This window comes from Hesperophylax consimilis, chromosome 3, assembly GCF_061612785.1.
Source record: "Hesperophylax consimilis isolate HC1 chromosome 3, BYU_Hcon_1.0, whole genome shotgun sequence".
NCBI classification, from domain to species: Eukaryota; Metazoa; Arthropoda; class Insecta; order Trichoptera; family Limnephilidae; genus Hesperophylax; species Hesperophylax consimilis.
This window is the reverse complement of record NC_142838.1, coordinates 5,872,512-5,896,525: the sequence shown is the minus strand read 5'-3', so window position 1 is coordinate 5,896,525 and position 24,014 is coordinate 5,872,512. Positions and strand designations below refer to the sequence as shown.

At 33.1% G+C, this 24,014-nt stretch overlaps 1 protein-coding gene across 2 annotated transcripts in view; it reads left to right on the top strand.

Moving 5' to 3' along the window:
* LOC149424865 (zwei Ig domain protein zig-8-like) overlaps positions 1–22,664 on the top strand; it is a 154,625-nt gene extending 131,961 nt beyond the window's left edge. The window contains exons 4-8 of one of the 2 annotated variants that reach the window (XM_089650834.1): positions 3,491–3,701; positions 6,474–6,569; positions 13,978–14,105; positions 19,411–19,579; positions 22,142–22,664. In XM_089650834.1, the coding sequence (XP_089506960.1) occupies positions 3,491–3,701; positions 6,474–6,569; positions 13,978–14,105; positions 19,411–19,579; positions 22,142–22,269 (732 nt within the window). In that variant the 3' untranslated portion in view covers positions 22,270–22,664. The remainder of the gene's footprint in view (positions 1–3,490; positions 3,702–6,473; positions 6,570–13,977; positions 14,106–19,410; positions 19,580–22,141) is intronic. The other variant, XM_089650835.1, reaches the window with a different exon arrangement.
* The last annotated feature ends 1,350 nt before the right edge of the window (positions 22,665–24,014 follow it).

The window sequence follows — 24,014 nt, the reverse complement described above, 5'->3', positions numbered from 1 at the left end:
AATATCTATGACAGTGTGTATTTTAGCAAGATCATTGTATGATCGCGACATTCTAGACATAGGATTAAAATATTCAGTGTTATTGGCAAAAATTTCGGTCCAAAATATGTTCATATTTCTAGTATATTTGGGCCTGGCGTAAAAAGTGATTTGATTGACTAAGTTACTATTAACACGATTATTCACAATTTTGTAAAGCATTAAGAGGTCATTTATATTTCGTCTTTTAACTAAACTCTCTAATTTGAAATATGTAAGTCTTTGTTCATACCCATTTAGAAGATGGTAGACACCTGATCGATAAGACAAAATCCGTGTAAATTTTCTTTGGACAGATTCAAGTCGGGATATCTGTGTCGTGTAATGTGGATTCCAGACTGTTGACCCGTACTCAAGAAAACTACGGATTAACGAATTGAATAGAATTATTAGGCTATTAGAGTTCTTGAACAGTTTAGTTGATCTTACAATAAAACCTAGTACTTTATTTGATTTATTTACAATGTATTCTATGTGTTGGTTGAACGTTAGTTTGTTGTCGAATATAATTCCTAAATCTTTGATCGATTCAACTGTTTCCAGATTGTGACCAGTTGAATGATCTTGTAGGAGATATTATAAATAGCCCATTAAAACAAAATATTGGTGAATTCAAGTTTTAAAACTAGGAGTAGCGACAACGCCGGTAACAACGCGATCCGTTCTTACAATTTCTGAGTGTAAACTGAAAGCTGTATTTGCTTTTTTTCCTCCATCACGACACAATCATTGTAAAGATAACGACTATGTGCAACGAGCTGTTTACTGCCGGCTCTCTATCAACTGAGCCAGACGCATCTCTCATCATTACAATAATGGGTCGTCTCCGTGTACCGGCCCTTATAATCAAATGACCATGCCGCCACTGAATTCCTGCGACTGAACCAGCCACAGACGCTGACAACCTAAAGGCTGACGAATTCCTGCTGGCTACCGACTGAACTGGCCACCGCTGCTGATTGCCTAAAGACTGGCCAATTTCTGCTGCTGCCTATTGCTGGTCACTGATACTGATAACGTAGAGGCTGGCCAATTCCTCCTGGCTACCAACTGAATTAGCCATTAATGCTGACAACCTAGAGGCTGGCCAATCATTCCTGGCTACCGACTGAATTAGCCAATGATTCTGATCACCTAAAAGTCGGCCAATTTCTGTTGGATACCTATTGAACTGGCCACTGTTGCAACAGTCGCCAACGCCATTTGCTGTATCGTATGGCGCAATGATGCACAATGTGCTCCAATCTGAAATTATCGCTGAAAAAATTCCGATTGTCTCAGTTTCTATCTGTGTATTAAAACCCAGTTGTATTGAAATTCATATAACTATTTCTGGTGAATTGGGTTGGCTGTAAGAAATAAGAAGTACCTATAAGCTACACCTCTTTGTACGTTCTGTATACTTGTATAATACTTCTAAATAAAATTTGATATTTGATTTGAATCGTCCTTTTTTATGATGATTTGGATAGAACACCTCACGGTGTTTTACTTAAATCATTACCCAGGTTGAGGACTGATGTGTACCGGTGCTTATTATTTACAGCCTTTTCTTGTACAAGCAAACACGTCCCGTACAGGAATACTATTAAGTTGAAAATTTTTGATGACATTTTCACGAATTGACCGGTTTGCAAATCCAAAATTGTTTTTTTTAAAAGTCGTAAATTATTCGGAACGTAAATACGATAACCTCAATTTATCCGACCTCCAGACTTGTAAAACCCCGACCAAATGCAAATAAAAACGATAAGTTTTGAATGGTTTTAATAACAAGATCTGAATAGTTAGAAATTTCCAACCCTTTATCCTTCGCTATCGCCTTTTCTATCCCCAATTACCCTCCGGCTGACTACATCAATTGATCAAGGGTGGGTACAGATAAATCATTTTTAAGAGACTCTTGATTGTATTGTGGTGCACTGGATATAAGAAAAAAATCATTAAATTTAATAATATTTAAGTTTTTGTTAGGAAGCTAAGGAATTAAACTAAGAATAACAGTATTGAATTGAATTGCGAAACTAAATATGAACGAAATTGATAAAATGTCACTTTGCATCCAGTCTCTTAGATCATTTGCAGCGTAAAATGGGACGTAGACGGGTGTTCCAAACTATTTCTAAAAAGTTTTTGGAAACTCTAGATGTTATCCGTGTGCGCAAATAATACACTCAAAGGTTTCTTCTTAAAAATGGTTTGCCTGTTCGGTAGATTTTTTTGAAATATTAAATAAATATAATATATTTATTTAAATTTTTTAACATTTTTCAATAAACCAACAAGCTCAAAAGAATAATTATACATTCATCATTAATTCAATCAATTGCATTACAAAAAGTGATTTTTTCTTAGAATCCTCAGTATTGTGACAGAAACTCTCAGAATCGTAAAACTCGAATGTAAATGAACATTGGATTGGTAGATGCTTTAAGTATCACCGTGATAAAAGACCAAGAATCAGAAATGAAAAGTTTCTTGAAAAGAAGTTGTTAAATGTACAGATCTAAATATATGTAGGTACTGTCAAAACATCCTCTTCTCCTACCTACATAACCTCACAAATATGTCCAATTGGGGATACCATCAGTGACGGTCAGTCATTCGGGGTCAACGGGGACAGTTCTCACCAGATACTTCTGACGCTCACATTTTAATTATTTTTGATAAACGTATTACTAAAATCCCAAATATTTCTAGAGGGATCCCTACGCGTGAAAGTTATTTATATTTAAGATTAATAAAAAACAGGTCCTCAAAGTTTAGGAAGAGTAGTAGTGATCAGAAAAAAAGAGGAAAAATGTTTAAATATGGTTTAATATTTATTTTTTTATTTATTTTCGGGAAATCGACAGCTTACATTTAATCAGTTTGTACATAAGTATTATATAGCGAAAATAAAACCAATTATGGATATCCTCTTTGTGATTTTACCCCTACTGAGACAGCATAATATGGAAAAAGTAAATTAAATTTGTGAGAAAGGAATATGAATTAAAAAAATTATACTAAGAAAAATTTACAAAACAATACATTTATAGCCATGGAGAGAGGTTGTAGATATAAATCAAATCATAATAGAGATATAAACAATAGAGACATAAATATTATTCACAAAACATCAGAGAAATATTTTATTTGGTAAGTTCGCAACTAAAAATATCAATCTTTGATAATACGCTATTGTAATTATATATTATATATTTTGACTTTTTGTTTTAGCTCACGGAAGTTGCGTTAGTTTCGGGCTGGAATCGCGCACGTTCGATTTTAGTTCGATGGGAGCTATTGGGTTTTTTATTTTTATTATTAGTTATTTTTATTTCTATTTGTTTTTTATTAGTCCCATGACCCCGGGGAGTCGAAGCGCTTGTAATTGTAACGCATCTCGTCATTCAGTTGGTGGATTCCGTTAATAAATCATTTTTGTTCTTTCGATCATATTCATTAGGTGTCCTGGATAAGACACCGTGACCTGCACATCCTGACGGTGGGCAGCTACTCTTACACATCGGACGAGAGGTTTCAAGCTTCCCACCACCGGGATCGAAACGACTGGATGCTGCACATCAAGTGGGCGCAGCAGAGGGACGCTGGCATGTACGAGTGCCAGGTACCCACGCAGCCCGTCAAGAGCTACTTTGTTTACCTCAATGTTGTTGGTGAGTACCTGAAATATAACTTACAAAGTCTGACGTACCCAAAAAACTTCTGTAGTAAACACCACTTTGACTCAATTAATATACTTTACCGAAGAACAGATGTTCTAGCACAGCATAGTGTGACAAGAGGGATACCATTTAATGAAATTTCTAAAATATAACGTATATTTAATTATTATTGAAATAAACTTAAGACTTTTTTGTACCTATCTTCACAAATGATAAGAATGTTAAAATAAAGCCGCGTAATCAGTCATCTGCGCACTGTAACTATAACCGTTACACACACAACAACCAGGCTTCTAGTACATTTGCAATGTCCACACCACTGTGAGGAATGTTAGAGTAAGTGCAAACACGCGAACCGAACTTCCGAACAGAACCACGACTTATGGGAAAGGAACGAAGCAACTATAAATGGCGCGAAACCTGATTCCTTTCCCGTAAATCGTGGCACGGTTTGCGCTTTTTTCTCATGTCTATACGCAGCATAACTTAACGGTGAACCGGCGTAGAGCTCTATTTGATTAGCGGCAGGCATGCGAGCCTAGTAAATATTATTATTTTTACTGACGTTAACGGTTACAGTTCGAAATCTTTACTAGAAATGGATCAGTAACGTTTGGAACATTAATGTTTTAAAAATTCTTAATCATTGCTGAAACCCGGCATTTAATATTTTATTTTTTCCCAATGTAACTTTTTTCGTTTCCAGCCTTACTATACAATTATTTTTTGTTTTTATTTGTATGCCTGCAATTTACATGGATATGCACTTAGGTAGATACTTTTTGAAATAAAGTGATATTTTATAAAATCAAAAAAGAAAATATAGAAGAGTGGCATAAATTATTAATTATATTTATATATTTTTATTTAATCATATTGCAAACAAATAAAACCTTCAGAAACGTTACGACTTTGAATTTTTTAAGCATTCTTTCTAATGGATAACTTTTAACTACACCAAAATCACATCATGTGGTTTCGATAAAGCTTACCGATAGTACCTATATATCTACCAATTAAATAATAAGTAGGCATTTCTACATAGTTTAGTATTCCATGAAATGTAAAAATAATATATGAAATCGAGTTCTTATTTGAATACGCTATAAATATTTTAGACTTTAGGAACATCGATAAATTTATTTCACCATAAATATAAAGAAGTTTTATGAATGTTTTATATTGAAAAAGTGAGAAATACGCTTTACTCGTTGAAATGGAAGTCTGTAAGTTAGGTTGAAAACATGTTTTTGTGTGTTTACATGAAACTTGTTTGATCATGTTTTTAGCAGAGCTGTTCGAAATTTCCAAAACAAAAGCAAACTAGAAGTCCGTCGTAAGTTTGATAAAAACCAATTCCATTATTTAAAACAGTTTTTTATAGAAACATTCAGTTTATTATTTTATAAATAAAATATTTTGTGTTTTCTTCCAAATAAACAAACAAACACAAAACTTTCCATTAGCTTTTGAAAATCGAGAAACAAGATATTAAGAAAAGGAGTCAGATTGCTGAGATTAATGAGAAGGATCGTATTGATTAAAAGTTTAAAATAGAGCAAAAAAATAAAGCAAACAGTATTTTTAAAGTTTTTAAACTTTTTCTGATTACCGGAATCACAAAGTAAAAGTTCTTGAATAATAAAAACTCAGAGTGAGCTTTAGAAAATACATTCACCAAAAATAAATCATTTTGAAGGTTTAAATAGGTACCTACCCATCCACCCACAAAAGTTAGCCCGTGGAGGGCTTTTAATAGTATTAGAACCCAAATGGTTAAAATAGGTACTTAGAAAGTTATCTTTTGGTGACACAATGGGTTACTTAGTGCTTTAATAAATTTGGCTTGGGTGACCTTACCAATTTTATTAAGTAGGTACCTATTTACAAAGGGATTTGGCGTGAAAAGAGCTATTCAAAAAAAAATCTTTTGTTAAATTAACTGCAAAATAATTTACAACAAATTTACAGTCGAAAGTATCTAAAATAAAATAAAAAAGTATTCTTAATCACATGTTTTAAAAATATCATAAATCGTTTATTTGTCTTTAAACATCATTTCCCTATTACGAGTAGTTATTCCAAATTAGTTGACACCATTAATAAATTACTCAACATATCTCCTTTGCCGTCAACGTTAATTTACGACTTGTATATTTAGTTTTTTTTTTAAATTATGTTAATCAGATAATTTCACCAAAAAACCATAAACACATCATTGTATGTGTAAGAGGAAATAGGATTTATACGGTCTATTGTACAAACATAGTTATATTACTTTTAATAGACCTGTTTTGCTTCGCTACAAGGAGAAAAATGAGGACGACTTTTTATCAAGATTCTGTTAAAAATGTGACTGCATGACCATTTGCTAGTAAAATATTTGTGGTGCAGAATATATCTGAACACGTGTTCACGCAGGTGGCCTTGTCTGAATAAATATAATTGACGAAATGCGAAAATATTATTATTTTTTAGAACATGTATTCCGACTTCCTGATATATTCGTGCTTTATTGAGATTTTCTTAAGAAATTTTTCGATAAATTCTTTATAGGCCTCCAGTCTCGTTTTAACAAGAACATGAATAATTTGACCAGATTTTTAATAAATTTACAATATTTTATAGCAGTAAGTTTTCCTCGTGTGTTCAGAAATATGATTTTATTATGAGATTATTTTACGTTAGTATTTTAATACATATCTTTAGATACAAAAATGTGCACAAAAAATATTCATCTCCATTATCGCCCACAATAATTAGGCCGTGACCCCCTTCACCGCCCACCGCCCGCTGCCACCCCCCGCCCCCAGGGGTCGCTACTGCAGGAGATCTACCACACCATGTACTCGGACCAAGGTGGCCATTCACAACACAGCACTGTGTGGAAATTTCTCATACTAACAAATTGATTACTAATGTTGCTTGGATATTTTAAAATTTAGCAATGATTTTATACTAACACTCTAATACAAAACAAACAGAATTTAACTGTTAACACCATAATTCGTGTGAAGTCTCACCCCAAAAGAGAGCAAGGATTTTTTTATTTCCAAAATAACGGCCGTTGTTCCCAATCCTACTAAACAACTGTTGAACCGAATTTTTGGCTCAACATTCCTCAAATGCACAATTACGCTGTTCCCAATGCTACTCTCCGATCACGCTAGAGGAACCAAACAGCTGGATTAACCTCTGGCTCAGTAAAAGTGTTAGTTATAAAAGGTGTCAACACAGTGAAAATGATGTCGAACGTCATTTGGTTCATGGATTCTTTTTCGTATTGTGAATTGCCAATTTTATTATTATTTTTAGTAAAAAAATAATATGGACAGTGAAGATATTAATGATAATATTTATAATAGATATTGCGTAATACACTTAGCATAGTGCACAACTCTCCAATGGTAGTCTTTACTCGGGCTTTATTCTGATTTATGTTTGTAATTATGTACTAGTTGAAGTACCCAACGTTACTCGGGCCTTATTCTGATTTAAGTTTGTAAATATGTACTGGCTGAAGTACCCAACGTTAGTTAAGCCTTATTGTGATTTAAGTTTGTAATTATGTACTAGTTGAAGTACCCAACGTTACTCGGGCCTTATTCTGATTTAAGTTTGTAAATATGTACTGGCTGAAGTACCCAACGTTAGTTAAGCCTTATTGTGATTTAAGTTTGTAATTATGTACTAGTTGAAGTACCCAACGTTATTCGGCCCTTATTCTGATTTAAGTTTGTAAATATGTACTTGTTGAAGTACTTAACGTTAGTTGAGCCTTATAAGTTAAGTTTGTAATTATGTACTAGTTGAAGTAACCAACGTTAGTTGAGCCTTATTGTGATTTAAGTTTGTAAATATGTACTGGCTGAAGTACCCAACGTTATTTGAGCCTTATTGTGATTTAATTTTGTAATTAATTAATACTAGTTGAAGTACCCAACGTTACTCGGGCCTTATTCTGATTTATTTGTTTGTTTAAAAAGCAAATCTACAGGCACTCTATGTTTTTATTATTAGCTGAAGGCCACGGCGTGGCCCAGGCTTTACAAAGAGTTTTTCAAAATCAGATATACGCAGTATTTTTTCTCATATTAAGGTGCAAAATTTCATCGAAAAATATCAAATTTCTGCTCTAAGGGGTTGGTTAAGAATGGAGTGCTTTTTCAAAATATCATGTATGTATAGAGTCAACTTTATCTTGTTTTGAAAGTGTGCAAAATTTCATCATTCTTTGAATAAAAGTACTCGAGTTTTGATTATTTAATGACAGACTCTTAAGGAGGCCAAGACCCACCAGGGGTTGTAGAGCCAAAAGTGATGATGATGATGAATGACAAAGTTAGTCAGATGGATCAAATAACGTTCAAAACCTATTATCATACAAAACACAAAAATCAGGTTTCCATCAAAAAATAAATGAAGGAATTTCAACGCATTGCTCATAATGAGATTATCAAAAACAGATTTTTTTATTGTTCACTCAATTAAAATATTCCATTTTCATCAAAATCTAATTATTTCAAAACATTTCACCTACACAACCTTTCGGTTCAAAGTACTGTATTTTCACCCGAACCATCCAATCAGTTACAATCCGAAGCCTATTAATTACAGACCCACTAATAACATTCTAAATGATACATACATTCGGTTAACTCATAATATCCCGTTAATTAAGTTATGTACAACTCATCTTAATATTAATGAAATGGAATCGATTTTCATTTTGTGGTAAGCTGATGACTAAACCACGTAACGTCATTAGCAAATTTGGTTTCCACCATTGAAATACATTGAAATGCAATACGTTGCTTTATATTTTTAATACACAAAATATGAAGATAATTTTTTGTATTAAAATTTTTAAATTTTAATTGAAATTTACACATTTTTAAGTTTACCAATCTGGAGCGGCCTATCCACTAGCAATCTGGATATCGCGGGTTAGAATTCCGGCGTGCGCAAGTAAATTTCTCTTTCTTAAATTGTGTTGTATCACAATGAATTGACTTCGAGAGTGGAAGATACTTTCCGTATCACCCTGGTGTAAGACCGCCATTCATTCGTTGCTTTAAATAGCTTAAGCCATGTATGGTAATCAAATCTGAATACTCAGGTATTTTTCCACCTTTCTCTTTCCCATCTCCTACCAGTCCTCACTACCTTCAACGGAAATGGAAACGTAACAGTCTCAATGGTTTCAGATGGCTGGGGCCAGTTGTGGCTCTTTACAGTACCCAGATGAAATTATATGCAAATTTCATAAAACAAAGAATAATCAGCAAAGAGTTTTGTCAGCATGGTAAATAGACTACTTTTTCATCTGGTATCTGTGGTCTAACGCATGAAATAAAACCTAAAAAGGCAACTATAAAATAGATTTCTGTGTAATATTATTTATATTATGATCAAATTCTTATTCGGGTGACTTTTATAAACCACTGAACTAATTTTACTGCAATCAATTGTCGTTATATACCAATCGCTTTATCCATTGCATATAAATATTAAATTAACACAAAATCACTGCAGTAAAATGGTTTTGTAAGTAATTTATTCCCATTTTGTGGACTATCGGTTTCTCTTTTTTTGCATAGGAAAAACCGTGACATTTTCTCATTAACTCAAAAAAATTTGCACTAACCGTGAGTCTGCAAATTGGATTCACGTTGTATTATAATAAAGAGATTTTAAAAATATCCGTTCGCAGGGCTTTCAACTCCCACTTTTTCCGGCACGCAATATCTACATACAACTAGTGTCAGTCACAAAGAACATGTCTTAACTTACCGTAAACAATGTGTATAATATGTACCCGGAATCATGTACAGCATGATTCCGGGTATAGTCGTTACTAAATGCCCTCACAGGGTACAATGTTTTGGTTACTATTAATACATTTATTTATTATAAAATATCGCTAATATACCATTTAATATTTAAATTCAATATTCTTTATCAAGCGGTTCTCAAACGCGTACTAAGGAAGAATAGGTTGTTTTGTTTTACAATAAGTCTGGAGAACCAACATCTTTGTAATTAACACCTCTGACCTGTATCTCTTACATGTTTAAACAGTTTAATTAATTTGAACAATAAAAATGACTTTGTAATTAAGAATCCCTCTATCAAAGAACTTCCAAACAATTATGACTTTCAGGTAACTGAATGAGATTGAAGTAGATCATCATTTGCAGTGGGTTGCCATATTAATAGGGACAGTTCCAATATTTCCTGATTTTTATGTTTACGTTGTCTCTACTTCTAAATAACTTGGATATGATGGCCATTCCTTCGTTATTTTTGTTGGTGGTATCACCACTGACACTTTTAAGAAGTGGAAAGACTCAAAAAGTGCCAAATACCTCTAAAATTTAAGGTTTTTTCCACGTGGCCAGCATTTTTGTGAAAATGCGTGATTGAAGTTCTGGTAAATAAATATATATAGTAATTAAATTTACGAGTTTTAACAATATAGCTGTACAAAAATGTGTGTGGTGGGATCCTCGAATGTACAAAAATGTAAGTAATTATTAATTATCTATTAATTTTGTAATTTTTTTTTCATATCTTATTTCAGTTTTTCCACATTGAGTCCAATGTTCTGTTTTTTCAGTATGGCTCGGTCTTCAGACACGTCCCCAAGAAAATGTCCGGAAGTGAAGACACTTTTGATAAACACTCAACATTTCCAAAGGGAAATAGCAGCCATTACAGGTATTTTACAGTCTATGGTTAACAGGATAAATTAGAAAATCAATCAAAACCTGCCCCTTGGATTGGATCACAATGGGAAATTTGGCAGAAAACGAATCACTACACCTTGTACTGACCGCAAAATCAAATACTTCTGTCTCCAAAACCGCAAAAAAAGTATGGCTCGTCTGACCTTGATGATCAACGAAGAAGATATCGAAATATTGGAAAATCGATTACTGCCTCAAGTCGGAGAATGGTTCCCTGGTGGCCGTCTTTATGCACAACTCCGCACCTTGTCATAAAGCCAAGACTGTCACTGCATTTCTGGCTGAAAAAAATGTGCAAGTTTTACCTTTGCCGGGGAATTCACCTAACATGAGCCCTATTGAAAACCTGTAGGCGCTCACGAAGAGGGAGATTGCCAAGGAGGTGATCTCAACGAAGCAGCAGCTCATTGAAATCCTCATCCGGGTGTGGCATCATTCTCCTGACCATTGATGAGAGTATACCACGGCGTGTACAAGCTTTTATTGCGGCTAAAGGCGAAATTACGAAATGTTAACTTTTTGTTCGATAATGTTTAAAAATAATTTAAAAAATTAAATAATTGTAGATTAAGGACAAATACGATGTTTAAATTTTCAAAATTCAATATCCTTGTTAATAAATAATAATAACCGCACCTAAAATCATAAACATCTGTGTTTTATGAACACAAAATTTGAAAAACACATTTTCCTTAGGTGTCCCTATTAATATGGCAACCCACATAATACTAAGATAGAGGTCCTGGGTTCGATTCCTTGTTTAGACTCCTGTTATCTTTTTAAAAAGGGTGTCTTATTCTGTTTCATGTTGCGTTTAGATTTTTTAGTATTATTTTCTTCTTCAATAACACAAATTAATCAAATAAAATTTACGTGCCCACGCCGGGATTTGAACCCGCTACCTTGCTGGCTTGCTAGTCAAGAGCCTTACCCCTTGACCACTAATACTAAAACCAATAAGTTCGATCAGTTCGATTGGTAAGAAAGTACTCGAAATTATCGAGAGTATTTAACATCAAGGCTTTCCTTTGTTATCAGGTTTTCGCGCTGAATTTAAACACACCAATTATCTGTTTTGAGTTATTATATAGACAAATATCATGGGTCTTGAACAGCAGGTCTCGTCGTATTATTATTTCAACCCGTTACAATACCAAGTAAGGAGGAATAATTTTTCTACTTAAAAGTGTTTTGTTTTTGTTTGTATTTATTTTAATAAGCCAGTGAACTGTGTGGCCGGCATATATAATGTAGCTAAAGGGTTGATGGTTCGGTTCTGGCATAGAGCATATTAATTTGATGATAAATCATATTTTTGCACAGGTACATACATAGCATTGCGCCAATCCAAGTTTTGTTACTATGTTATGAAAATGGTTGATTGATTTGAATTTATGAATCGATTATTTCTCACACTACAAAGCCTATTTTTTTACATACTAATTACCCTCACTAGGAATAAGCCTGTATCAATTTTAAGGATTTGTACATTGAATGAATAAAATTTACGTATGCCATTTGTATCATTAACAATAATTTATTTGATACCATTGGAGCACAGTTATAAGCCCGTTAAACATGAAAAAACATTTAATTTAATGTAACTTTGTGAAATTTCGTTTAATTTTTAGAGGGCAGATAAAACGTAGAAGGTTTTTTAAAAATACTACATTATTAAGAAGTAATAAAACATTTTTTAACGACAGTCTAAATGATTTTCGTAATAGATATTACAGAAAATGAGTTTTCAGAAGTACTTACACATTTCGCAGAAAGGTCAAGACGTTTTCTCGTTAGATTGTTTGATTTCATGTGGAATTAAGCAGTGTTTTAAATCGAAATGCTATGTATTTGAATTCAATGATTTTTAAATCAAATGCCATTAACCCCAAGTGTACCAATAAATTCACTGTGGATTATACAAGGAGCTCACCGCACTTTTATTGATTTTACGGTATTTTGAACAAATGCTCACAGCTTACAAAAATAAATTGTTTTTGTTTGACATGGAAATAATTTACATTAATATTATTTATTTAATGCATGAAAAGGCGCATCATAAAATTCCACGACAAATGTCATAATTCCGATTTTCAAGTCAAAGCATTGTATTTATTTACGGTAAATCCTTACACGACTTATTTTTATAATGCTATTTTTATATTTAGCTAGAAAATATAATAAAAGTCAAGAAAATTTTCATAAATCGTCATAATTTAATTTTTTTATAAGATTGAAGAGAGAAAAATATTCATCTGAATAAAAGTACCTAGCTATCCTGGGAAAACTGCATAGGTTAGATGTAAATATTTTTTTATAAACAGAAACACATTATCTGCTAAAAGCGAAATTTTGCAATAATACAAGTAATTTGTTATGAAAATAGTGTCAACCGGCATACGGCGGACGATGGAATTTTTACCCCTGGCTTAAACCATTTTATTTTATTCAGGGGGTACTTCAGGTCCGTCAGCGGGGTCCTTTCTTACTTTGCAAAGAAAATGAAACTGGATATATTTCATGTGAACCATGATTAGTATATAACTGTATCCACTAAAATGATGCTAATATCGTTCACTCGTAAGCAAATCGTATATTTGCACAGCTGGCGGCGCCCCGCCTTGTTTCTTCCTACGTACCAAACGCAAACACTAAACACCGCTTAGTCGTATCTTCCTATTTTTCTATTAACTATGGTCATGTTATACTTCGTTATACCATAGAATCATCTAACAGCATGATTTTTGAGTAAAAATATGTTTGTAAGGATTCAGTACACATATCTAAGACGTGATGAAGATTTTGCATCCCTTGAATTTAGGACTTTTATAAAACAGTCTACTTACGTTACTAATACATACAGCAAAGGATGGAATCAATGACTAACTTGCTATTTTTTGTGTGCATTATATGTAGTGTTGTATAGCAACTAACAGTCGATACAACTCAATCTCAGATTAACCGTCCATTCTTATAAAAATTTGTTATTATATTTAGAAAAATATATTGAAGGTTGAAATTCAGCTGGAAATCACCCGTAAATGATTATTTTTCCCAGTATTTATGTTACCTGTAGTTACACTAAAATTAAAAAAAAATATGTTTATTTTATAATCATTCAAAAATGTTTGCTAACACTGAACTAATATCTATTAGACTTTTACAAAACAATTGACAATAAAATTGGAAATAAAATTGACAAAAAAAGTATAGCATAAATAAAACGTTATTATTATCATACTCACTTGAACAACCCTTGAAATATACTAGTAAAAATAATTAAAATTGAAAAAAATGTTTTGCATAAATAATGATAACTCGTTATTCACATTAACTATAAACTAATTTGGCAATGAGTGTGTCAAGATTTAAATCAAAAATATCAGCGACATCTATAAGTTCATTGTCCAGTCTATGTATTTTCTCCTTAGCAGAATTGAACACGGAGTTATTGTTGTGAAATAATATTACCAAAAACTATTAATATTATTCTATTTCTGATTTTTCATTGAAACTAGTTCCCACCGCCATTATCCTTGGTGCACCGGACTTGCATGTGGATAAGGGAAGCACCATCAATATCACGTGCACTGTCCGCTTCAGCCCAGAGCCTCCGTCCTACATCTTCTGGTACCACAAGGAAGAGGTTAGTAACTAGTAACCATTTTAAAAAATCAACCCGAAAAAAAAGGTTTTTTACTGTGATACATCTAATTTTATAAAGAGAATAATTATTTTTTTGTTTGAACGGGGATTGAACTTTCATCTCCATGATCTCTGGCTCACTCCTGTGAACTTTTTAAATGTCTTTCTTCCCAGGGACTGACGAAAATGAGTAAATCACCCTACCATTTAAGCCAAATACTAATTGGATGGTACCGAGATTTATTTCATATATCTACCCACAGGTTTGGTTTTTATGGGATAAACGGCGAAATCTAGGTGAATTCATTTGCTCAGCAATAAGTTTAAATTTTTCCATGTTACTATTTTGAAGAAAGATATTCATTAAATAATATGGCAAATGTATATACACATTATATTCAAATAATCGATCGAGTGTATATAAACCTCTGTAAATTCTTATAATGTCATCAAATAAATAAATAATATAAAATTTTATTTGATTAATTTGTAATGTTTCACAACAAATTATATATATAAGACCACCATTCAGAATTTCAACGTTGCTTGAGATAGCTTTGGCCGTATTTGGTGAATATAATATTTGAATTGCCAGGTACTCTCCACTGTCCTCTCTTTCATCTCTTTCCCCTCCCTACTACCTTCAGCCTCACAACATACCCCAACTGGGGATGTCACAGCCTCACTGGCTCCAGATGTTTGGGACTCTTGTACGGTATTCACAATAAAAAATTGTGCTTGCGCGAGTGCCACCAAGATGCATTACTATCGAAAAAGTCTACTTTCCGAGTTTGAGCTTGATCAGATGTCGGGAAGTTGGTTAATTTCCACTAAGATTAAAATTCATTAATTCATACATTTATTTAAGAAAACAAATTCGAAATTCAAATATAAGCCAGTCCAATAATCCGCCATCGTGATTATTTCGGTAGATCTAACTTTTTATGAGCTGGTCCCCTGACGTAAAATCTATGTTTTCGACCTTGGGGCAGCCCAATCGCGTGGCCATTTTGAAAAAACCAAAAGAAATTGCGCCAAAACCTGGTTAACAGACATTTAAAAAGATACGTCATCCTCATAATACCCAATCTTAATGTCTATGAGGCATAATCATATTTTCCATATTTGTGTATCTCATGGGATCTATACAGGTTGTCTCGTAAGTTATGAAGCAAACGAAGTGGGATTATAAGGAAGGTTATTAGCAATCAAAATGACCGAAAAAAATGTTGTTCAATTTTTAATCCTTTCAATGTTATGTCAATTTTTGTATTAAAAAAATCCGATTATGCCATCTAAAAAAATCAGCAAAAGGAAGAGGATTTTTTGGAATTTGGAAAAAAATTGAAAAGTTATAAGAAGTGATGAAAAGTGATAAAACATTATTAAGTTAAAGAAGTTACGTTAGGTTAGGTTGATAGACCATTTTTATTTCATTAAGTACTATTATTAACTTTATATCACTTTTCAAACGTGTGTTGAATTGCCAAAGTCCTGAGTTGCCAAAGAAACTGTAATATACTTAATATTAGTGAAATAACTCACCCATAGATGGCACTCGTAGTAATCTATTAGGTTACCCGTAGATGGCGTTAGCTGTCGGATACTCTGGGAACCGAGGGGATAATTAATAGTGGGGAACCTCAAGGTCGGGGTTCAGATTACTCCAACAGCTTTCTAATTAATATATCAGAGCCATTGTTTATATATCACATTAAAAATCCCAGTGCTTTGTTGAGTCGAACTTTTATTTAATCAGAGAGTTCTTTAGGAACCCCGGTGACGCAATAAAGGTATGATGCATCAATCTAATGAATGTATTACTTATCCATATTAGCAAAGTAAATCTACTTTTTCGTAATATTATTGATTAAAAAAAAACAAAACCTAGTTGAAGAAGCTTACAAATAAAAATGTGTATCATATTTTAAAAAGTCAAAACATAAAAGTAATATTATAGATTTCTAAAAAAATAAAACATAGGTGAAGAAGCTGACAAATAAAAATGTGTATCATATTTTAAATAGTCAAAACATAAATTTATATAACATCTTAAGTGGAATTGGACCACAACAGATTTGATATATTGCTTTAAATAATCTCCAATAGCTTACGGGACATCCGGTAGAATCACAAAAGTATAAATAATAATATTCTTCTCCTGGACCCAAAACTTCTACAGCATTTTGAATAGTGTGGAGTGGCGTACATATGCCATTACATGTGCATCATGGATTGTATTTTTCTTCCTTCTCTTATAATATGTTGTAGGTACAATGTGTGGGAAATTTATTTATTTATTTATTAATGAGAAAATATTAAAAAATATGAAGCAATATAAGTAAAACGTTAGAGTAACATAAAGTAGAAATTAGAACAACACTACATATAAGACAAATCATTAAAACTAATTTACCAACGCTACTCTAATTTGTAGGATTCAACAAAGTGTTGGTGTAGATTATGCTTAATTCTATATATGGAGTCAATAAATAAATCAATAGCACCCCCATACTTGTTGCCCAGATCATGCATCCTATTGGTCAGTGAGTGTGTCTGATAGTTGGTCGAGTATGTATTACAGAAGAATGTTATATTTGTTTTTTTTTTTTTTTTTGGTTTAACTTTATTGAGTAAAACCTCAAATTGTAATATTTAAATATTGAAGACAATATTAGTGATTTCTAAACGAAAATCTGAAACAAAAAGTTATATTTTGTCTTGCATTTCTAGTCGGCACATGTAGTTAAATAGTGGCAAGGATGGCAGGACTATCAATTAAGTTGTTAATGACTCTGTGTAACACAAGCAGTTCTGAAATAAATCTCCTGTCAGACAGTGTTATTAGATAAAATTCATCTAGGTATGAAGATCCGGAGAGATTTGCAAGGTTATTTAGACGTAGCAAACAAGAAAGGAAGGAACGCAAAGATGTTTTTTCCACGTAGAGTAGTTGAATGCAGAAAGGGTTTCAGGAGAATACTTAACGTGACAGTGAATAGTAGAAGAAGTCGGAGGAAGATATGACACCATTTAACGATTATATATTTGAGCCGGGTTATATCAAAAGTCAGAATATGAAGTGCTTAGGTAGGTAAGGAAATGAATGAATGAAGGAGGGTACTTCAATACGGATATCTAAGACGTTCGGTTCTATCTGTCTACATGCGAAGATATCGATTGAGGGTTTTTAAGTTAATTAAATTTGGAAAGTAAAACGTTTCACATGATATTCATTAATTACTGATAAAAAAACATTAATTGGGATTGCTAAATCAATAGGTTGTATGATATTTTACCAAAGATAGATAGCTTTTACCTTTACAAGATTTAATAAAGCCGCTTCAATTTGTTCAATAAATATATTGAATAACTTAAGCGTGTCTGATCTCGATACAAAGGAAGATCAATGAGCAATGTTCAGTACAATTTGAGGGAAGTTTCTTCACCAACAAAGGCTTCATTGAAATCGTTTGAGTATCTCACACCAGTTCAAGGGGTTCTGATTGAAGCCCAAGTATACCTGGTATCCAAAAGCACCATTGAAATCATTCGAGTATCTCACACCAGCTCATGGGGTTCTGATTGAAGCCCGAGTACACCTGGTATCCGAAAGCACCATTGAAAGCATTAGAATATCTCGCATCAGCTCAAGAGGTTCTGATTGAAGCCCGCGTACACCTGGTATCCAAAGGCACCGTTGAAATCATTTAATTATCTCACACCACCTCAAGGATTTCCGATTGAAGCCCAAGTACACCTGGTATCTAAAGATCTTCCGTTTGTAAAGGGCTCCCAAAGAGTGACCGCTAATTCCGTGTAACTGTGTGTATAAATTTTAAAAAAATGTAAAATTTATAAGATTAACCGTATAATGATTCATCCACTGATTGATATCATCTCTTACGCATAAATTTAACAAAAGCAAACTAAGTCGGTTTTACAACGTTTTCAATGGAACAGCTCAGAGGAAATGGCATAAATGTCCGCACACCGGCAATTTTATGTCGATCGCATGAGTTATTTTTCTGGCATATTTTTTTTGTATAGCGGGTCGCACGTATAACGAGTTTCTGACATTTGTCTAACTTTTTTATTTAATCCCATCTTTCAGTCCCCTTCTGAACCCACCTCACAATTACACTAACCGACTGGTGATATAGTTTCCTTCGGCATATAATATATAACATCGTTAGTCTCTTGCGCAAGACTGACATGTGAATAACTATAATATTAAAAAAACATATACAAAGCTCAAGATATTCACAAATAAAACTGAAACCTATTTTTACACTCTTATCTTAATTCTTACCAAATAAAATCAGGTTAAATATTTTCAGTTCTCATAAACTAGGTTAACCAACATTCATGTGTTACAATGTTACAAAGTACAATAATTTATTATTGTTAGGTAGGTAAGCGTGAGTTCAAACATTATGCTTGGAAGATGTGAGAGATTAATTTAGGAAACCTGCCTACTTTTACTGCTTTAAAGCACGAATACACATTTTTGATTTAATTTTCAATCTTCAACTTCAGCTACGTTATCAGTTTTACATTATTTAATTGAATTTATAAAAACCCTGAATTTTCAATATTCTTTATGTTACTTCGAACAGATTTGGACCTTTGCCCACCAGAAATTTCTCCTTTGAACAAACCTAATTGAATTTCTTACATATGGAATGAAACCAATGAGCCTTGTGTTATATATAAAATTTGATCTCGGCAAAAGAAACCCACCCAAAAGGAATTGTTTTATTAAAAAAAATAAACGATTCTTTTGAAGATATACGAGTTCCACAAAAATACATTATTTTATATATTTTAAAATGGCGGTAAAAGTATTAGGCTAAATTTAACAAAAATAACATGCCTTTCTCTTTTGTTGTTAAATGGGAATAAAAAATATTCTGACTCCGTACACTCTACGCACAATCTCTTTCCATTTGAAATATGAGTTTTTTTATATGTTCAAATTTAAAAAATATATCAATTTCAACCTTCATTCAAAAAAATTGAATAAAGCTATTTTAACGTGATGAACAACTCGCTAACAGTGAGCTCTGACGTGTTGACATTCACACAGCTATTTTCAGTCTGGATTTTCTAGATTACCGAACTTTTAGCTTTCAGCAACTTTTGCATAAATAAGACAAGTACCTACCCATATTTGTGTTTCTATTTCATTTTATTTTAATCAAAAGTTGTCAGAAAACACTGTTTTTTACATATGCTTTGTCTACTCTATACTTTAGAATAAAACAAATATAACCTTATTATGATTTTGATTCATTGCTGTGCAGGTAATAAGTTACGACTCCGAGAGGGGAGGGGTGTCCATCATTACGGAGAAGGGTGACGTGACCACATCTCGCCTGCTGGTCCAGAACGCTGACCTGTCAGACTCGGGCAAGTACTCGTGCAGTCCCTCCAATGCTGAGTTCGCCAGCATCAGGGTGCACGTCCTCAATGGTGAGTATATACTAAGGAATTATTACGCGGAAGACATTACAGTCCATGATAGTTTTTTTATTTGATAAACCCCCAAAGGATACACAAACTCCAACTGCTCGGAGAGCTTTGAAGCAGAGAAAGGACGGTTTCCTCGAGAGGGTTTCCTCTCAGGGCTTACCCTGAGAGGATAATACTGACGAATATTTTTTTTTAAGACCCAACGATTTTTGATTTCGTGTAAAGGGGATCAAAATAACAATCTAATGACCTTAAACGAATTCAATCTACCCAACATGCCTTGCATTGATATGCTTGGTGTAACTCTAAGTGACCAGCTCAAGCGGGGCGTACTATTTATGGCCCGCAGATACTTTAATAGTACACAACTGCTGAATCTATACAAATCGCAATTGCGCGCCACTATTGAATTTCACCTCTGGTCTGGAGTTCCAAAATACCTGAAAAACCCTCGATTCTGTGCAGAAGCGGGCGGTCCGTTTGATAGATTCCTCTATCTAAACAAACAGATTCCAATCTTTAGAGTACCATCGTCAGGTAGGTATGCTGTCCTTGTTTCACCGATATTACAATTAAAAATGCTCCAAAGAATTGGCGTTACTGACCCCTTCGGCACCGGTGCATAGTTGAAAAATACGACAAAATAACGCGCCCAACACATGTACAAGGATTTCATTTGTAACATGAGAACGGGTCGCTTCTACGACTCGTTCTTGAGTTCAACAGTTTGGCTATGGAACGATTTGTCGGCCTCTGTGTTTCCTCTCTCATACAACATGAACGTCTTAAAAATCCATATTCACTCCTTCTTCTCCTCAAAAAGACTTCCCACACAGCATCCCCAAAGACAACCAAGGCCCTGAGGCAATCTATTTTCGTCAGGGCCTCCTGCATGGAGATAATGTTAAAAAATCTCCATTTTCTTTCTAGTGTTACCGATTGTTACCAGTTATCGTCACATTTATTTCGCGACTGCTTCGGAAGGGCGAATAAATGCTAAGGAGATTATCTGATGAAAACAAAATCATTTCATATTTGAAACATGGGTTTTATTTTGGAAACCTTTAAAATAGTTACCTACCCATATAGTGAAAATTATTTAAGCAACGATACATACATTTACAATCAAACTGATTTAGGTATTTATCCATAACTACTAGGTCTCTCAGAAACAGTTTTGTATGTTGTATTTTTGTATAAGGATAAAACATTGTTTTATATACCACTTAATTTTTCAGTGAATTTCGTATTGTAATCAGGCATCAGGCATCATTTGATTTTTCGAAATGAAGAAACTTAGACATTTATTAGAGAAGTTGAAGAGGTTGATACGGAGCTAATGGCGAAAATTTCAAATTTCATTATTTTTTACTGTCTTTAGATACTTCGAAGATTATTATTATGTTAACAGTTCTGATTCTCACCCCTTGTCTTTTTTCCTAATACCTGCTCATTTAGGGGAGAGGAGAGAATAAAATCCAGCAATGTAAAAGTTCATAAAAGTTGTTCAACAAAAGTGTTAATCTTGCGGAAACAATTTCCACAGTGTTACCAATCTGAGAAAATGAAAAATAAAATCTCCTTGAACTAAAACTACTTAAACTTTTCAATGGGAATAATACTTTATTATTAGAGCGTGACTAAAGAGAGAATCTGAAGTAACTTTAGCTTCAGGAATGTTATATATTTGACGTTTCTCTTGATTTATTGTTAACCAGGGTAGATAACGGATGTATACAAATATACTGATAAGAACGCTTTATTTAGGTACTCATTGGCATTAACAATGGGTCAGTGGCTGAAATGACATCGCGTCTAGAACCCACTTAGACGAAGTGAGTTCAATTCCTCCGCTCGCTAAGCCCCCATCACGACACAAGCAAAATTTTCAGCTTACACTGATAGTAGTAGGAGATTTTCAAATACTGTAAGGTCATTCGGTACCTGAAAGCGTTTGTCTTTCCTTTAAGAAAAATAACGATTACACATATGATTTTTTTACGCTTTGCGTGCATTAGAAAATATGTGTGACTTTTTTAATTTTACGCATGTGATTCCAATACAAAAATATCGATTAGCGAAATCGATGAGACTTTGAAATTCCCTCTAGGGTTATGTTAGGAAAAGTATAAAATAGTAGAAGTATACTATGTGGGTAGCGCAAGATCGCGGGTGATTATAGTACTAATATAGATATAGAAGTATTTTTCTAGGAAGCGTTTTTCCGTCCAAACTTTGCTGCACTTTAGCGAAACCTATTACAAACAACACGATTGGAGTTTTGTTAATATTTTCATGAACTTCCCAAAGAAAAACTTTTATTTTCTTGAGAACGTAATGCAATGCCGAGATAGGGTTGGTTATAAGCTCGGAAATAGTATTCGAAAGCGGCAAACCAAAAAGCAAAATGCCAATTTCATAAGAACTTTGAGCGCAAAATGGTCAGCGCAGTTTTTAAAAAAAGTCAGCACTTTTGAGTTTGTGCAAACTTTGGCGGTATTTCCACTTTCGACTTAAGTAAACTTTCGTGGTCTTGCATTTTTTCATTGTGTTATTTTGCAGGAGAGATGCCCGCGGCCATGCAGACGGGCTCAGCGGGACAGTCTAGCAGCATCAGGCACATAGTCGAGCTTCTGGCACTTCTAACCATCTACAGCAGATTCTCGGAGCACCTTCACCTCGCGAGGTGACACTAAGTGCCTGGGAAAGTGCTGACGAGGGCGCATAGGGTTAACATAAATTCCAATGAACATTCACTGTGAAATAATATTTTTATCGTGTAGTCTAAAGTGAAGTAAACTATTTGAGAAGTGTTATTTATTGAATGCAAAATGTATTAGTAAGCAGAATTACAGATAAATGAATTTATAAAGCAGATCACAATGGGAGGATCAACTTTGTTATCTTATTGACATTATGTCATTGTATGTTAACATTTTTAAAGGGTTTTATGAATAAATGAATTTAAAAAATATACATGTAAATAAAATATTACGTAGCTACCTAATAAATCATTTTAAATATTGCTTATAATAATAATGTAGCGTGCATTGTTAACATAAAGAATTTTATTGAAATTTCTTAAAAAAATTATCGTTATTGAGATTTTAAGAAAGTTGTAAATATTCGATAATAAAATTATTTTATAAATATAAATTACTTGAGTTAAAAAAATATTTTATTTTTTTCAGCCATTTCCAGGACAAGAATCTTCAGTATTCGAAAAATTTTTGTGAAATTGAAAAAATCTTTCACAAACCAAAACGTGTGAGAAAATCGCTTTATTGTTATGTTGTACTTCCTTTGAATTATGCAAAAGTCACCAGGATTAAACATCATTAAATACAGTGCTTTTGAGAGAAAACATTACGATTGTATCTAACAAAAGCTTTTACCATAATCAATTTTCACCGGGAAGCTGAATGGAGTCCGGGAAACTAAAAAGGATTAATTTTGTAATTAATTGAAAGTGTTTTCATTTTGATTGCTCACATTTGAAATGAATTGTTCCTACAATTACATTACTACGTGATAAAATTTCTGGATTTTTATCAAAGGATTTTTGTCAAAATCTAGATAATTGAATATCGTTGTAAATAATCTTGAAGATTCTGAAATAATAATGTTGTGTATGTCCCATCATATGTCCATTTAATACATACAGCTATATGTTTCATGTAATGCGTATCATTCCCGCAATGAGTTTATTAACTCCTGGGAGTACAATGCTTTATATAATATACTATATTCTGTATTGTATACTTTTAATAAATAAAAAAACAAATAAGATTAGGTATTCTGAAACAGGGGATATTTAACTTTTTTGATTATTTTTAAAAAATTACAAAAAAATAACCTATAATTTTTCCTCAACCATTTTACTAGTAAATATGTCATGCACCGACCAACGTTTCTAGAAACAGGCTGTATTCCAGTGACACCAGTCTCAGTATGCATAGCGTTGCTAGGTCAAAAGCAAAAACAAATTTAATAAACAATTTTCGTATTTGAATAATTTGTGAAAGAAATACTCACTAATGAAAATATTAAAATTATCATTGTTTTGATTCTTCTGTTTGTCGATTTTATTTCCTAGATTGAATAAATTGGATTCTTGGGGGTGAAAATTAACCGAATTCCTGACATCTAATCGACCTGATACTCAGCAGACAGACTCATTCTCAATGACAATGCACTTAACTTTAAGTGTCACTCAAGCGAACGGACGCATGTACGCACGCATTTTTCTGAAATTTGATGACACTATTTTTAGTAAATTAATATTTGCAGCAGTTAATGTACGTAGTAAAGTAAGTATAATCAAATTTGGATTTAGGTTAAGTGTTAGTATTGTTGACTCAAGTCCTTACTGAGGGAGATTCAATCCTCAGGCAAACCAATTTAGTTGCGCGTGAGGTTTAAAATTGAATAGCCT